Raw genomic sequence first — 17776 nt, 5'->3', positions numbered from 1 at the left:
TGCCTGCGGCTGGGGGGCTGGACTGTAATTTTGCTCAGCGGCTGGGCAAGGAGAGTGTCCTGGGACCCCGCCGGGAGAGAAGCATGCTGGCACCTAACAGAAGAGGTGACTTCTATTTATTGTAATCAATTGCACAACCCTGGAGGGAATCAAGAAATAGTCTTTCTTGTGTTGGAAGTGTCTTGTGTGTCCTGTCTAGAGCCCCTTGTGTAGGTCCCTCACCTTGGGATGTGCGATGGAACTCTTTAAAGATACCCTTCCTGGCAGCTCAGCAGCAGGCGATGGAGAGTGACAGCTTCCTCTGTTGAGGGGAGTCTTTGGGAGGGCTTGGAGCCTGAACTGGGGGAACCAGCTGTATGTGCTGCTGGATGTCACTGCGTTTGGAAATTACTTATTTTCTGCATGCCAGGCAGCTGGAGGAATGCAATAGTCTATGCATAAACAGTGCCAAGTATAAATTTTGATGATCCAATGTTATTGGTGCCCCCATTTCAAAAAAAAAAAAAAGAGGAGGGGAGCAACCATAAGTATCTCAATCTTGCTTCAAGTAATTGTCTTTTGATGTTTTTCTGATGTGATGTGTGTTTATAAATCCCCTGGCACACCGAAAGGGTTATTCGATCTGCTCAGTAGAGAACGGCTATTAGAAAGCTCAGCTAAAGAAGATCAGTGGCAGCAAGCTACAGCTTTGTGATTATTTTGCCATAGATCTGCCCCGCTGAGGGAAGAAGAAATGGCTGGCCTTGTCCCCTGGCCTGTGTGGTGAGACACAGGCCCATATGTCTGGGAAGTAGGTTGGATCAGGGAACTGAGCCAAATAAACACTCTCAGCATGACATTAGCACAGGCTGTTGGCAGCTTGGGTACTGCCTAGCTCTAAAAAGAGTGAAAGTTGGGGTTTTTTTGCTAGGTCTGTTTCAGAAGGTGTGTAGCTGAGCTCTGGAACAAGCTGTGGTAGAATATGGGGGTTCAGACCGGCAGTGGATTTCGGCAGCCGTGCGTAGCAGAAGCCTATGGGCAGCTCTGCAACTGCTGGTACCTTGGAGGCTTTGGCTCAGGAATCCCTTGAAGCCCAGGGTGCCAGTATTGCAGGTTGTCTCTGGAACAGCCCCATACCCCTGCCCTGTGTCCGTATGCTGCCATGGAGCTGGCGAGGGGCAGGGGATTTGACTGTCTCTGGGCAGTTCTGATTTCTTTGGTAGCCCAGGACTAATTTGGGGACTGATTTCCTGCAGCCCACTCAGCATAGGGCAGGTGCTGGAAAGGGGCAGCTCCTTTGTTACCTTCTCGTTTTCTAGAGGATACTAATAAAGATAAGATTGTTTTCTGACTGTAATCAGGGTCTGATGGTGGTGATGTTCGGAGTACTGGAGTTCACATGGAGCTCAAGAGATGAAAACCTAATTAATGTTCCGGTTTGCGTAAGGTTATGCTAAAAACTCTGTGCCATATCATATGACCAGAACTTTAAAACAAAATACTCAGGAAATATCTAGGAGCATACAGGCTACAGTAAGCCTCATGTCTCTAGCAAAGGGATAGAAGCAATGCAGAAGAACACAAATAACGCTTGGAAAAACACAGTATATTGAGGTTGAATTGATACAGCTTTTAGATGTACCACTTTCCTTTGAAGGTGGCAGCAGTTGTGTGGGCAAGACAGATCTCATTTCCACAGGTTGCTTAGAGTTCTGAAAGGCATACCATGCTGATAAATGTAAGGTAATGTAAGTGGGGAAAGTCTGTGCTAGCTTTATATACACAGCTTGGGTTCTCCCCAGGTACAGTACAATATGCATAACAGCTCTCATTTGCTCTGTTCCTGGTGGGGAGAAGAAGACAGATGAGTGCACTGAAATTTGTAAGGACCAGTAGTTTTTATGTATAGGGAGTGGACTAAGGGCTATGGAGATGATCAAGGGACTGGAGCATCTCTCTGCTGAGGAAAGGCTGAGGGACCTGGTGCTGTTCAGCTGGAGAAGAGCAGACTGAGAGGGGATCTCATCGATGCTGAGCAATATCTAAAGGGCGGGTGGCAAGAGGACGGGGCCAGACTCTTCTCAGTGGTGCCCAGTGACAGGACAAGGGGCAACGGGCACAAACTGGAACATGGGAAATTCCATCTCAACATGAGGAAAAACTTCTTTCCTGTGAGGGTGTCAGAGCCCTGGAACAGCCTGCCCAGAGAGGGTGTGGAGTCTCCGCTGGAGATACTCAGAACCCACCTGGACACGCTCCTGTGCAACCTGCTTTGGTAGGGGGTTGGACTGGATGATCTCCAGAGGTCCCTTCCAACCCCTACAGTTCTGTGATTCTATAAGGAAAGGTCAGCTTGGCTGCCTGAACTGGGAGCAGGTACGTGTGCTGTGAAAGAATGTTCGTGGGAGGCTGTTTTTTATTTAGAAGATGTCCCAGAAAGAAATCTTGTAAACCATCTTCTGGTGATGGGAAGACACTCCCTTCCTGAAGGTGTGGGTCTAATATTTTTGATAGGTAAGACGTACGTTGTTTAGGTTCGAGCAAGTGGGCACATATGGGACTACTTGCCATTGGCTGGCTGCAGTTGATGGAGGAGTGTCTGCATTTGGAGGCCAAAAGGTGTCCCCCAGGTTGTCCCCCCAGGATTGGCTACGATGCTCTTGTCATGTGTGACCAGGCAGTGGCATGTTTCTGGACGTCCTCCAACATGTTCCTAAGGCATGGTGACACAGTGGACACTCGCCTTCACCATCAAAGTGGATCAAATGCGTAAAACACCTGGAGAATGCCGGTGACAATGTCCCCAGCTGCAGCCCAAGCAGGAGGCTGAGGGCAGTGCTTAGGAGGCTGTGGACAGACAGAAAGTGCTTGCATTAATCCTGGGCTCTGTTCTCCTGTCCTGGGCTGCACTGCAAAATCCTAAAGAATATGGCTGGGACAGAAGGTTGCTGTGATGGGACCTCCGGAGACCAGTACCTGTAGTTCCTCTGTTTCTGTCCCTGTCTCCATTCTCCTCTGCTGCTGTATGCAGTGATGGGCAGATTCATTCCTCCATAAGCCACTTCCGACTTCTCTGGAGTGTGCCCACGCCAGCAAGCAGGGTAGTATTCTGGGGTGCAGTCTGTTTCTCCTTGTCAGACGATTATTTAGGTTAGGAGGGACCTCTTGAGATCATCTGCTCCAGATTCCTGCTTAAACTGGGACAGCTAGAGCATGTTGCCCAGCACCATGTCCAGTTGGGTTTTGAATACCTCCAAGGATGGAGACTCTGCCACTTCTCCGGGCAACCTGTGCCAGTGTTTGACCATCCTCAAGCTGGGGCAGGAAATAAGAAAAAAAATCTGCTAAGGCTGGAGTTAAAGGAGGTAGGGGAGGAGACCTGACTTCTCTGGTAATAGTGCATGGATCCCTGTGCAAAGGGCAGCATCCTTTGATCTCCCAGTTCACCTGGTCATAGAGACAAGGGTTTCCTACATTGTGAGTGATATCAAAAGAGACAAGGGTTCTGAGGAGGACCTATCAGGATTTGGTGACCGTGACCCACAGATTGGAGTGATCTGTTCTGGTTGTTAGAGGTAAAAGCTGTAGCCATTACCTAGGAGGGTGGTGTTTGCACTTGTTGAGTCTTACCTGGTGAGTTGTGAACTGAAGGGTGTTTTACTGGCACAGGAGCACTCTAATGAATGGAGACTGGGTAGAGTTAGGTGACAGGAGAGTTTGATCCCAGGGCAGACGCATGTGCAATTTTGATCTGGGTCTCTTTTGTGGCATTACCATCATTAATCTCTCATCAAGCATAAGGGATACCTGAGCTAGTGTCTGTTTCCGAAAGGAAAAACGGATTCTTTTTGGTGTTGTGTGGTGTGTAGATTGCCAGCAGAGGTGGGATCTGCAGCTCTGGGCAAAGAGGGTAAACCTGAGAGAGGAAAGACTGAGCCCTTCTTGGTATCTGCACTGGCCATCTCTCAGAGGTCTTCCAGTCACCTCCCGAGTGCTTTTGAATTTCTCATCCAAACTCTTTGTTAACTTGCTTTTTCTTCCCTTCTCTTCCAGGTGGATGAAGAAGCCTCGATGTGGAGTTCCAGATCATCCCCACCTACGCCACAGCCGGAGGAAAAAGCGGTATGCACTAACTGGACAAAAGTGGAGGCAGAAGCATATAACCTACAGGTATAGCCCCCTCCCTGCCCCTGTTTGTTTGGGGAAAAATGTTCTGTACTTGTTTGGGGTGCAGATTTTGTATGTACTTTTAAAAACTGGATTTTCCCTGTAATGCCTAGTTGAGGCTTTCATTCTCAGAACGTGGTGGAGGGGACTACTTTCAGAGTACTGGAGTAACTGAAGAGTCTATTCTCAATTAGAAAATAACTGGCCAGTAAAGACGCTTAAATCCCTGCCATCAGTTGTGTAATTTTAGCAGAAAAATCCTAGTAAGGCCCTTTCTGTTCCCTTAGAAACCTAAGGCTTTAGTCGTTAGATCATGTGTCTTCTTTAACAAACCATTAAAGCAGAAGGAACATCATTGTCTAAAAGGGTGGTGCTTTCTCCCTCCACTGAGTTGCAACATTTTACTGAATATTTATTTTTGCAGAGGTTTTACTTTGGCTCATGTAGAACCCCTGCTTCTGTTCGGGCTTAGGCCTGCTGAGGCCATACGCTGCAGTGGGCTACGGGTGTCAAACGTGTGTTGCGCAGTGGGGATTTCCCAGAGATGTGTTTTGTTTGGGTCATTTAGGCCCTTGGCTTTTAAAAGGGAAAAGCCAATGAAAATTTCTGACAATAAGAATGTCACTTCAAAATAGAATCACCCCCCCCCCCAGTTGAAAGTATAGCCTTTTAATTTTTTAATTTTTAATTTTAATTTTTTTTGGAGAGGGAAAGGAGGTTGCAGATAAGTGAAAATTAGGAGTGTAGACATTAAGGAGAAGGTATGGGTGAGCAAGGCTAAGTAAGAAAGAAAGAAAGAAAGTCTGTGGTAAAGAGGTAGAAATACGAGTGACCTGCATGGGGAAGGTGCCAGAATGTGTAGGAAGAGCTATGCTTGAGTGAAGGGAAAGAGATTGAGGGGCTGGGGCACTCTAGTGCTTCTGCAGAGAGCTCTGGGAAAGGAGGAGGATTCTCTAGGTAACAGCGAGGGACTGCAGAGGCTGGGAGGAGGGACTATTTCTGGGGACTAGTTCAAAGCTTCCACCAGTAATCATTCCTTTAACTTAGATTGTAAAGGGACACCGTCTGTATGTGAAGATCCGAGGGTCAGATCCTGCTTCTGACCTTTTTTGGGCCTTAGGGAAGACTGGTATATAATCATATAAATAAAACATATCTTCAACGTATGCGTATAACCGCAGGAAGCAGGTTGGCAGATGGCTTCACTTCTGTCATTGTCAAACTAGGAGTTGTTTAACTTTCCAATTTCAGTGTTTGGAGTGTGCCATCAAGTGATAGATACCTTGTTTTACCGCTGAATGTATTAAAAGTGTCTTTCATCTGTCAATCATGATATTAAATTGAGCCAGTTTCATTAAAGACTGAAGGTTGTTTCCATGGCATAGATACTTCATATTCCCCACACCAGGTTTAATAGGTCTTGAGTCCATTATATGCACATACAGAAACCACCCCATGAACAGCACTTTTTAAGCTGAAGTTTACAATTATGGGAAATTTATGTGCAGTTATCCCCCTGCACTCTGTATCGTCAGCTGTCATGGACTGGGTTGCACAAAACTGGCAGCTTCATCACTCCTGTGAGGTCCTGAGCCTTTTGAGTAGTCCTGGAATGAAGCTGCTTGTTTAAGTAAGCTTAGATAGTTTACTGAGAGGTTTTTTTTCTCAAAAATAATTTTAGTAGTCAGGTTTCTTTCGTACATTGGATTCTATTTTAGCATGATAATTTCAGACAAAATCTGAAGTAATTTACGTTTTTAAACTCAATTACTCAACTGTCTACACCAGAATTTGAAAGGTTGTCAGATTTTTAGGAAGCAATGCAAGATCGACCAAAGTCTTGGGAAGATTCTTATTAATAAACACAGACTTCAGATCAGGGCTGTAGTTTTGCTGGTAACTTTATTTGTAACAGCAAAACTTTGCATGCACAAAGTAGTGTCTGCAAAAAATAAAGACCCTGTGGAAATGGCAACTGTGTAGATGTGGCTATGTATTGGAGTTGTAATAAGAAGTCTCGAATGTGTTCTGCAAATTGAAACAACCCTTCTTTCTCATTCACACAGTGTACACAACTATACCCCCAAGGTTGGAGAGATCGATACGAGGAGAGCCATTCGTCAGGCGTTTGATGTTTGGCAGAGAGTGACACCACTTACCTTTGAAGAAGTCCCTTACCATGAAATTAAAAATGACAGAAAGGAGGCAGATATTATGATATTTTTTGCTTCGGGTTTCCATGGAGACAGTTCTCCGTTTGATGGAGAGGGTGGATTTCTAGCTCATGCTTACTTCCCTGGACCAGGAATAGGAGGAGATACTCACTTCGATTCAGATGAGCCATGGACCCTGGGAAATTCTAATCATGATGGTAAGAGCACAGGTCGTTCTTCAGAACAAGGATGAGTTGAATGTAGACACATTGACAGGCTTTCAACTAGAAAGTATTTGGTTAGTGGACCTTTAGCCTCCCATACAATGGTTCAAATGTTTTCTAAAACATGGTCTCTCTTAAATGGGTAAATAATTTTATTAGTGAGTTTGTGACTCTACGTGTGACTCTGCATGCCTCTGTGCATACCTGGGAATCTTGAGGAGTGAACAGAAGTGTGTGCCTCCTGGCTTTTTACATCTCTAAGGATTTGGACCATAGTTGCTACAGAAACCATGGCTCTCAGTGGGGGGAAAAGGTGAATAAGAGAGCGTTGAAATATAAACTCCGTATCACATGAAACACTTACAGCTAACTCTACTTGTGCTTGTTAATGGTGAAGAGAAAGTTGAGAGAGTGAAGACACTCGAAAGTCAAGTTGTTTTGATCCCTATTTGTTTTCCCACAGTCCGAGTATGGTCGTGATCCTCCCATCGGAGGTCGGGGCTGGCTGATCTGTTAAGCAAGAGACTGATGATTAGGATGACTGGTTTTGTTATATTAAACAATTAAGAGTTTCTGTGTCTTTCTGGCTTTCTCTTACTCTCTAATGGCAATGGGCACTTTCTGATCTATTCTCAAACCTTTGATTGAGAATAGTGATGACTTCTAAAAAGTTGAAGTTGGAAACCCAGCATTTTACAGTGGCCTCATAAAATATCACTCCAGTTTCCACAGTCTTAGTGATTTGGGAAGGACAACGTGTCTTTAAACCTGTAGTGATTCAAAATCACACTTTGAAACCTTTTATAGGGATTAAGAGTTTACTTGGAATTCAAACATGACTTGATCTTTAAACTGTATAAAAGCATGGTAGCATCATTGTGGCCGTGATGTCTAAGGACATATGTGGAGGTGATGTCTTTCATGTCTAGTGAAAGCGTAGTTTGAAAAGGAGAAAAGCTTTCAGGCATGCAAGCCACCTTCAGGCCTGACCTAAAAGTGACAGCTTTGTTTCGGAATGGAATGTAAATTGAGAAAAACCCTCAGAGTTTAGAGTTGGTATCTATCAGATCATCTTTGAAAGGAACTGGAGCTGGCAAGTTCAATGTGGGAACGCTAATTTGTAGGAAGGCAGAAATGGTGTGATACTTGTCTTCTCGGGCAAAGAGAAGTAATGTTTCCTGGCAGGTTGAAATGACTGGATGAGACGTAGGCAGAGAAGGAGAGAGGTTACAGCCTGTGGGATGTGGAGGGTGTGGGAGGTTACGGTGTGGCAGGGAAGCACAGTTTGCTATGTTGAAATGTTAGGAATTTTTATTCTTAGGTCTGTGTGAGCTCAGGCTGCTCTCCGCAGTCATTTATCTCAGCCCTGGGCTGTGAGGGCGGCTCATATACTGGGTATCACTGCCTGGGTATGAGCCCTGGGGGTGCTGGTGCCTGGGATAGGAGGCCTTACAGGAAGGTGGAAGGGAAGGTTTTGACAAGTTGTACTTGGTTTTTTTTCTTCTCTCTTTTTCTGCGCAAAAAGCTTCCTTCTGATGATAAGCTTAGCAAGGTTGGGAGGCAGCTTAAAGACTGGCAGGGATGGCTCTGGAGAAAATTTTCCACTGGGTAGGATGTTCTAACATAGATTATCACTTTTTTTGAGGGTTTTTTTTGGTAGTTTTTATGATGGTGTTTGAGAGCAATGTGTACACTGAGTAGAGAGTCTCTTTTTTTTTTTTTTTTTATTAAAGCTATTTTTTAGGCCGTATCCATGTGGCTCTTTCAAAAACACGACGTATTTCTGTGGTGTTCTGACTGAGTGTTATGAGTTGTGTCCTCAAAGTGCATGTAATTGGTATTGGAGGGGTTGGTGTGCACTGCAGGTGTGAAAATTGATAGAAGAGTTGAGATTTCCATTCCAGAGGCTGTGTGTCATTGGTGTGTTTGTTTTCAAATAACCAGGCTGCATAGACTGGGCGACACGGTTATTTGAAAACTCTTTTAAAAAAAAAAAAAAGTCACCAGCGAGGATGTTCAGAAGGGTGGGTTCGTATTTGGTCCCCCCACCTGGGGGAAGCACTGATGCTGGAAAGGGAGTCTCCTGTTGAGGATGACATGGGAAAGCCTGTAGTCAGAGCGTTATAGATGTGATGCTAAATGCGAGGAATTGGGCTTGGCCTGTGTTCTTAGCCTTGGTATGCAAATGTGAAAATGTCCTGTCTCCTCACTGGGTGATCCAGGCCTTTTTAGGAGGGGTTTTTCCTTCTGTTTCACTGTTTCTTGTCACTGGAAGCTCTCACTAGCTCCAGGTTCTCAACTCCGATGTGTTTCTCTTGGAATGCTGTTAGCAGTCTTAAAGGGCTGCTTCTTGGTCAGATGTTTCCTGTACCGTGATCAGTTCGCAGCCTTGTTTTTTTTCATTAGAAATAAGATGCTAGCGAAGACAATATTGTCTTTTAAATAGGAAGTATTTCTTCAAACGTGGTCTTACTTGTCCTTACAATACGTATTTTTGGGCAATGGGGTTGTTCAGTCTGGAACTGAAGAAGTCTCTCAGTGAAAGAATAAAAATACCCTACCAGTGGATCAGTAGCAAAGCTCTCATTTGTTCAGATGCAACAACAAAAAAAGGAACTATTTTGACCATTCAGCATCCGTTCAATGCTTATAGAAATCTTAAAATAGCCATGGAGTAACGATAGTATCTTATCAGCCAGTAAAATATCACTATGTAAAATGTTCCATCCCTGACAAGGTTGTGTATTAGTTAAAGGGTAAAATTGAACGATCTGCCTCAAAGCTCTCTTAGCCTTGCAGCAATTACAAAGGTCAATCTCAGGTCAACAGAGCAGGGTGCTGAAACTGGCACCCAAGGTCCTGAGGATATTTGGCTGATCTGTTTAGTCCATGTAGTTTTGTTACAAACCAGTACGATCTGAAACTTTGCTTTTGTTGGTCTGCACTTGCCTTTACTGGGTTGTGGCACCTGAAGAGTTCCAGTTAAGTCCTTGTTTGGATGGAGCTGTCACCCCACAGAAGAACTGGTTTGGAGTCTTCAGTAGCAGTGCAAATGATATGGATTAAAAGTGAAACATTTCACATGAAGTCTCACCCAGTCAGAAAAAATGAAGAATTATTTGAACAGATATTTCTGTGAAAACATCAATCTCTGATTTGTACATGGAGAACACAATACATCCTATTGATGAAAGCTTCTGTCCTGTAAACAGACCCTGTGGTAATCTGCTGGCGTTCGTTATTTTTTTTACAGCAGCTGGTGGGTAGTTAGTTGGGATTTATATACTCATTATCAGTTTGCAATGCTCATTATTACACTGCTTTTGCCCCTTGTGGACAGCATGGCCATTGCCACGTCCCTTAAAATTATTACTATAATCATAATAGCTAGGATGCTGTTGGTTGTCTTTCTGAGACCCTGGCAGTAGGGGAACGTGCACCAACACTTCTCGTCTTCTGCTGTGAAGAATGATCCTGCACAGGCTTTCACAGTGAATGCAAAGTTCCCTTCCCCCTGGATATTAGTTAGGGTTCCTCTCGTGCATACAATTCCTTTAGCCGAGTAATACTCTACTTTCCATTCACGACTGCTGATTTATCATCTTAATTGTACTGCCTTCTCCGACAGTCCCATAAGCAAGCTGTGGAAGATTAATTTAGATAATATTGTAATGAGGATGTGCAAAACCCAGCAGGAAGTTGAACCCCTGGAGCAATCCTTGTTAACTGGGATCATGGGGCACAGAATTCCTTTGTTAAGTTTTCAGATGAAAATGCTGGTGGGAGCAGCCAGAAGCATGAAGCAGGATATTGGAATTGGGAGGGATCAAGGCAAGTCAGAGCAGTGATATGGCAAACATCTAGAGAGAAATCATCTCTGCAACCACACGATGAGGAACAACTGGCGTGGTCACAGTTGCAGGGACTTACCTCACGGTTGTCCTGAAAGGTGCTCCTCAATAGAAATGAAAGCAGCTCTTGGCCTTTAGCTTCTTCCAGATGTGTAGCAGCAAGAGCTCCAGCTTATTAGACTTTGATGAGTGGGAACTTGGAGGTGATTGAAGACGATTTCAGAGTCATTCTCCTTTAGGGGTGCAGTGTGTGTAGCTGCTCGCAGGCCAAGGGGCTGCTTAGGGACAGTGTTTGGTCACTGAGGTTTGTGTCACTGCGGGCGGTCTCAGTATCCCAACGGCTTGCATTACCAGAAGGGACACCAAAGGTGGCTTTGCTCTACTTTCCCCAGGTCTTGGGCTTTTTTTTTTTAAACTTGAAATGTGCTGTAGAAGCAGCCAAGCAAACTGTTAAACTGTCCATCTCGGCACTCACAGCCGCTGACACACGCTGCTCGCTGTAGGCAGCAAAGCCTGTGCCTGAAGGAGGGTCCACAGCCTTGGCTGTGCTGGGGTCTCTCTCCCTTGGCTGCCTCAACAGTTCCCTTAACATGGCTCAAGCATCGAGGTGCTGCATGAAATCCATTATTAACTGGCCAAATCAAGTATTTCCCAGCCTTTATGTGAAAATAACAATTACATATGTATGTATCTCCAATAACAGGTTGAAAAGGATTCCTGAGAGGCTGAAAGTAAGTCCTGTCAGTTTAAATATTCACATTGTGCGGCTGGTCTTACACCCTTCTGACACTCAAATGTTTGTTTAATCCAGGTTAATTACAGGAAGTAAATTTTAATCTCCAGTTTAATATGGCAAATAGTATCAATAATAACTCCAGGCAAATCTTCTTTATGGTCTTTTAAAAGTAGATGACCATTGCTGTTATGCATGTTGTCATCACCGTACCGCTAAATACGTGCTATCTGCTGACCCGCTGCAGATATTAGCTTTATAGCTATATAGATTCAGCTGTATATGGCTATTAGCTATCTTTCTCTGCTGGCAGTGACAATACTTGCTCTGTCAGCGTCACAGCAAATACCAGTGCCAGTGTTTGAGCTGGTGCCAGCGGCCCCCGCAGTGACTGCCCACGGCTGTAGCAAGCGCTGCTGCTGCTGGGGGGTGACCAGAACCCCACTGCTGGGGCTGTCCCATCTGCTGTCACTCTTCTGTGCAATCCAGGTTTCATTGGAAAGCTCACCAGGCACCATGCTGGTCAGGAAATGCACTGAAGCAGTAGTAGAAGGCTTAAAGTGGAGCGGGATTGATTTAGGGAAGGCATTTAGGGAACCTTTTTAAAGCTGAAGTGTGGTAAGTACTGAGGTTTCCGTGCCCTGCCAGGGATCACCAGAGGGTTTTTCTTTCGGCATGCCCAGAGCTGAGCTCTAAGACCCTCCCTTGTTGTGTGGCATTGTAAGTGGGAGCGTGCCCGAGGGCAGCCTCTTCATCTCCATCAGGAACCACCCCCACTTGACAAGTTATTCCATAGCGACTATAGTGCAACTCGGCTTCACATCACGTTTGATCATTTTGCAGTTCACAGGATTCATCCTTCAGTATCCTCTCTTCCAGGTGCTCTCCCATGCCTGTATAGTGTCCCACCTGGATCACCTTCTCTTTGTAAACCTAGGATTGCCACTTTGACTGCTCTTCAGATACCAGCAAGAAATGCTGAGCTTTGCTCACAGCAAGTAAATAAATATTGTAATCCTTAGAACAACCGTGTCCCCATAGATCCCAGCGGGTTCCTCCAGAGGCCTCTTTGGAAAGCTTCTTGTTCAAGGCTTCTGAAGAAAAGCCAACAAAAAAAAAAAAAAAAAAGCCAGTGTTTACAAGACGCTGCAAGAACTGGTACAGGAGGTGAGACCTCATAGATCACATTCAGGGCCAAATCAGTGCAGGAGCTTCTGCAGAAGTTCTGGAGGAAAAGGACCTGAACCACTTTCTGGGAAGGCCTCTGTTGGTCACAGAGGAGAAGAACTGGACAGATTCTTTTCTGCAATTCCACCACAAGGACTAGCGTTGTTTCAGTGGGCACCTACCTGGACAGCAGAGCAAGCGCTCCTGAAGGCACCATCTGGACACCACGTATGTTCCGGAACCTGAGCAGGTTTTTCAGGACAGGCAAATAGTGTCTAAGCCAGCTAATGGGAATGTTCAGCAGGGATCTCAAGGAGAAAGTTTTGATTAGAGTAGCTAAGTTTGGAAGAGAGTCTTCCTGATAGGCAGGGAGCATGACAGCGGTGGTGCCTGCTGGGGCGGGGCCGTGCAGTGCATAGTTCTGAGCTGAGGTTTAATCTGCCATTCAGCATGTGACAGTGAGGTCTTCAGTGGAGATCTATTGTCTTCTGTCCTGGCAGTGCTAATATCACAGACCTTCTTCACTGTTTTGACATTTGTATCCCCATTCCTGAAGATGGGATCCTCTCTCTCACCTCTACATTTATAATGGAGTTCAGTTGCTCAAACGTAGGCATTTAGCCAAGCTTTGGGAGAGCCACTCTCCTGTCACAGCTTGGGCTGTCCTTCTGAAGAAATCAGGTGTGCCATATTAATTTGAGCTTGAACCTGAATGTTCTGATACTGTTTTTATTCCTGCTATGAGTACAAAGTTCTTAAATTTGCCCAGGCACCTACAGATTTTCTGCTACAGCAGTGGCTCTGCTTGGAGTCTGTCCCATTTAGATCACTGTTCTGTGCCTTTATCCATTTGGTCCATCTTAGGTGTCTTACAGAGGATGTCCCATGCTTCTGGTACTTGTTGCCTTTACTGTCACATCTGAGTGTTTGAATCTGCTCGCTTGTCTTGAATACCCTAGAAGCCAGTAGAGATGCCATATGGAAGGTTTCTTCTCTGAAAACACAGTTACTGAGCAATGTCGTTATACTTCATGGGCCGTGTCTTGCTCAAACAGCTTCTACAGACTGTCTCAAGGAGTAGGTGTATGGCTTTCCCTGGTCAGATTCCTGGATCTTGGAGGGATGAGTGTCTTTCAAAGCCCTAAATAATTTGATTTTGGAGGAGAAACAGAATCCAAGTGCCATGCTTTCCATTCTCAGGTTCCGACACTTAGTTTGCAGGCTGGAGCTCTGGGTCTAGACCTCCAGAAGGGACCATGCACATGCTTCCCTCCATCCCTGTCCCATTTTTCCCAGCACCTCTTTCTCTTTCTTCCCCTTTGAACCAGGAGAAGGTTGAAGTGGCCACAGTGTGAACCAGGTGAGGGATGGATGTAGCCAAATGTCGTTTGTCTTTCTCTGCCTTTCTCCAGATCTGGTTTACCTTCGAGCTGCCCCGGCTCTTTGGCCCAAATGAAAGAGTAGGTAGGAATGGGTGGCTGGGGCAGGAAAAGGGGCTGCTGCCCTTTCATCTGCAAGATGCACATCTTGATCGTAAAACCACAGCAGAACTATTGCATGTCTACATTCTGGGTAGAGTTTTATTTCTTCAGACCTGTCTGTTAGTCTCTGCCTGCTGTTCTCCTTTCCGTTTTTTTTTCCTTCCTGCTCTTTGTCACTTTTCATCCAGAAAGTTTTTTCTGTTCCTTAGCTGGATCTTTCTGCAAAGACACCTTCACTTCTGTGGGTAGTGCATGCTTGAAACCAGTGATGTTTGGAGTTTAAGTGCAGGAGCACTGAGGCGGTAGGGGACTGGAGCAAGAAAAAAACAGGGGAACTAGGGTTATTCAGCCCAGTGAGGAGGAGGAGGATGGGGTGGGGAGGAACAATCTAATAGCAGTCTGAGGAGATACTATAGAGAGGACAGAGCCACACTCTTCTTGGAGGTGAACAGAGAAAGGAACAAAAGGCACGAGCTGCAATAAGGAAAACCCCATCTGGGCATAAGGAAAAAAATTTTTGGCTATCAGTGGTACAGCTCTGAGTCTGCACCTGGGGAGGGTACGGAGACCCCGTCCTTTGAGGGCTGGCTGAATGATGCCCTGAGCAATCTTGTAGTTTGGAGATTAGCCCTGCTGGAAGCAGAAAGTTAAACTCAATGACCCCTGGACATGCCTTTCTATCTATTTTTTTCCATAATTCTTTAGCATTGCAAAACAGACAGAATTTTAGTTCCTAGAACTTAAGAACAAATTGCAGTTACTTCTCACGGCGACTCTGAGCCCGTAGCAGGAGATTTGACTCATAAAATTCTCTTTTCTATCACCAAATTCCTTCTAAAACCAGGAATCTTTTAATATTGAGATTCCTCCTGAAGGAGGATCAGTGATGCTCGTAGGTACATAAAAAGGTAGCTGGCAATATTTTTGTGACAGATGTTTGATACTTTTGAAGTACCACCTCTTTTTTTTTTTAATGCAAAAATGTACAAGGTTTCTGTTAGCATTCACTAGATTAATCATATAAACGCTGAATGTATGTTAGGATACATTATATAACAGACCCCTTAGTATTAAGTGGTACGTGTAAGGAGGTTTGGCATTTTTTTTCACCTGGACAGGTAGTTCTTTATTATCAAAGACTTCCAAGTGTTTCTAGTCACTTTGGAAATGTTGCTGAATAAATATTCCTTATCCTGTTTTGTTTGTTTGATTACAGTCGTGATAGTTTAGGTGGAGGGAGGGCACTTAGAGGAAAGAAGAGTGTCCAATTGTTGCTTGCTTTTTTTTTTTTCCTTTGAGATTTGTACTGGTATCCGCTTTTCTAGGTTGTATTGGTATCCACTAGGTTCTAGTCTAGGTTGACTCTCTACTATCGACTTGTAACCCACTTACCTGAGTGGTAGAGGTGGAATGCGCACTTGGTGAAAGAGAAATACAGCTTCCTTTGACCGCTGTACCTTCACCCAGCGTATTGCCAGAGCTTGGGAGTCTTTTATTCTCAATTAATTCCTGTTTCCTCTGCGTTTTGCCTTGGTTTCTGTCTCATTCTTTCTTACTATACTACTTTTTTCATCTTCATTTTCTATGGAAATGCTGAGGCCAGCAAAGACTGTTTACAAAGGATTAATATAATGCGCTCTCTGTCGAGTTGCTTGTGTACTCATGACACAGTACCCCTATAATCTTTGTGCTATTTGGCTGTTAAATATGTTTTTAATTTTCTTTCTCTAATTTCTCAGGTACAGAACATCTCTGCATCTAAAGAGTTTTGTTCTAACAAATGACATTTTGAATCCATCATTATTTTTCAGGCTTCTGAAACTCTGTTGTTGAAAATGAGCATCAGTATTTTTCAGAGCGAAAATCAGAGCTGCTTTGACGTTACTCACATGTCCTTTAACGCAGAAGACCTGAAAGATGCTGGAAGTCAAGTGGGGCATAAATTGTATTAAAATTTCAATTTATTCTATCAGGCCTTTTTGTGATACTTCACCAGATCACGCTGTTGGTCATTACTTGTGTTCACTGATGAAGACCAGTTCAGTATTTGGTCTGTAGAACAGACCTGCTTAACGTCGGTTTCAGCCTGTAACCGCTGAGAGAGACTTGTTCCCATAAGCCAGAGTTCTCTAAAATCACACTAAAGTTGAACCCAGTTTGGGCAAGCGTATAGACATGTGGTCTCAAGCCAGCCAGCCACAGGAAAATGAAATCAAATTGGGTCGCTTAAAGCAGCACCAGCTTGAGGTTACATCCCTGTCATGTCAATCCAGATGTAGAAGGCCATAAATAGAGAACTTGCAAATTAAATTTATTTACAAAAGTAAAGTGAAGAGAGAAAGCCCACCAGCACACGTGGATGACTTCTTTCTCCAGATCCTTCTTCTTCGCTCCTGGACGGCATCTCTGTAAGTAGTGCTTTCTTTTGTTGTATGTGCTGCCACTGTCCAAATGTAGACGTGGCATTAAGTTGAGCTGTGCTAGTGCTGTCTGCATTTTAAAGCTTTGCAGTATTAACAGCACTAGTTATTCACCACAGCTGAAATTCATTAATAAGGATCACCTGCAAATTCCACTCTCAAAACAATGTACTTGTAAATACATCTGATGTTCAGTGTTCTGTAAAGAAAATTATTATCCATTGCTTTTGTCAGTAATTGTTTAATACACAAAGTATGAACGCAGTGGTGTAGGTATTTGGAATCCTATTGGTTTCTCTATAATCAAAGCAAAATATTTTATTTCTTTCCACAGAAAATGAGATACTCTGCGATTTCGTGGGAAGGAGCCAGTAGGGATCAAAATGATGTGTCATTCCCTTAAAAAGGAAGAAAAAAAACAACTGTAAAAAAGGCAGGTGATGAGAATCAAGGTGAGCCAAAAAGTCTTTTCTTACTGCCTTTCTTTGTAAAGCAGAAACAGATGATGTGAAACAACCGAAAACGCAGCAGTGTCTCTAATAAACTTGCTGCATTCCACTTGCTGAAGGGGAGAGGAGTAAAATAACAGGCATTCAGGAAGAGGAAAAAATGAAAAATAGGTGAATTCTTGACAAGAGTTTGCTGGTCATTGCAGTCAGCGCTGGGCTGCAGCGTCAGCGGTGACACAACACCCGGTACTCCAGATTTTGACAGCACAACCAAGCGGCAAACTTGGGGAGTTGTTTACTTTTTTCTTTTTTTCTCTCCTGTTTCTGAAGAAGAGCGCAAGATTTGAAGACAGTTTGACTAGTATTGTGTTTTTTACCCAAATCCCCCAACAATACCACTTTGTTGGGGTCTCTTATATCCCAGTCCTACTTGGCCCCATCAGGAACCTCCCGTGTCAGGGAGGACAAAGACGGTAAATTTTCTGTCCTAGGGAGAAAACACCCTCTTTGAGGCAAAGAGCTACTCTCACAGCTTCCAGAAACAGCACTTTCTCTATTGCCAGCACCAGGAGTTAAATATAATTTCAACCTGACTGGCAAAATAGAATCCCAAATAGCCCAAACTGGTTTGTATCCACATTGCCTGGGCCAGGGCCTGGTTGGAAACACTGGCCCAGCCTTCCAACGCTTTCAAAATCCTCTTGGTTTTGGTGTTGTTTTTTTTTATCCCTGGTTGTTCCACAGCTGGATCGAGTAGTAAATTCTGTCTGTAGACCCCACTGTATTTAATTACTTTAAAAAAATAAATCCACCAGCTTAACTTCTTTTCAGGAGCAATGGAATGAAACTCGTATCTACATTTCCCATGTTTTTATGAATATTTTTCTTTTCCTTAGTATCTCTTCTACTACATTAGGGAATGATATGCTAATATTAGGCAAATAGGAGTTTTCAATTTGGGATTGGTAATTCTTTGGTATTGAATTGCTTATTGAATTACAGCCTACACTTGTGAAAGATACGGGATGATTTTTCAGCAGAACACTCTTATTCCGTGGAATGGCAGGCTGCTGAGCCAGCTGAATACTCACAGCTCCCCCTCTCTCTGGCTGCCCACTCTCCACTGCACCTCACTCCCTCAGTTTGGGTCTC

General features: G+C 44.3%; 1 protein-coding gene across 1 annotated transcript in view; it reads left to right on the top strand.

The window, feature by feature from the left end:
• MMP24 (matrix metallopeptidase 24) overlaps positions 1–17776 on the top strand; it is a 47146-nt gene that overhangs the window by 4825 nt on the left and 24545 nt on the right. Inside the window, exons 3-4 of the mRNA XM_074156999.1 lie at positions 4033–4149; positions 6213–6517. Of these exons, the coding sequence (XP_074013100.1) occupies positions 4033–4149; positions 6213–6517 (422 nt within the window). The remainder of the gene's footprint in view (positions 1–4032; positions 4150–6212; positions 6518–17776) is intronic.

This window comes from Numenius arquata, chromosome 12 (genome assembly GCF_964106895.1).
Source record: "Numenius arquata chromosome 12, bNumArq3.hap1.1, whole genome shotgun sequence".
NCBI lineage: Eukaryota > Metazoa > Chordata > Aves > Charadriiformes > Scolopacidae > Numenius > Numenius arquata.
The sequence above is the reverse complement of the archived record's forward strand: the minus strand, read 5'-3'. Positions and strand labels throughout refer to the sequence as shown.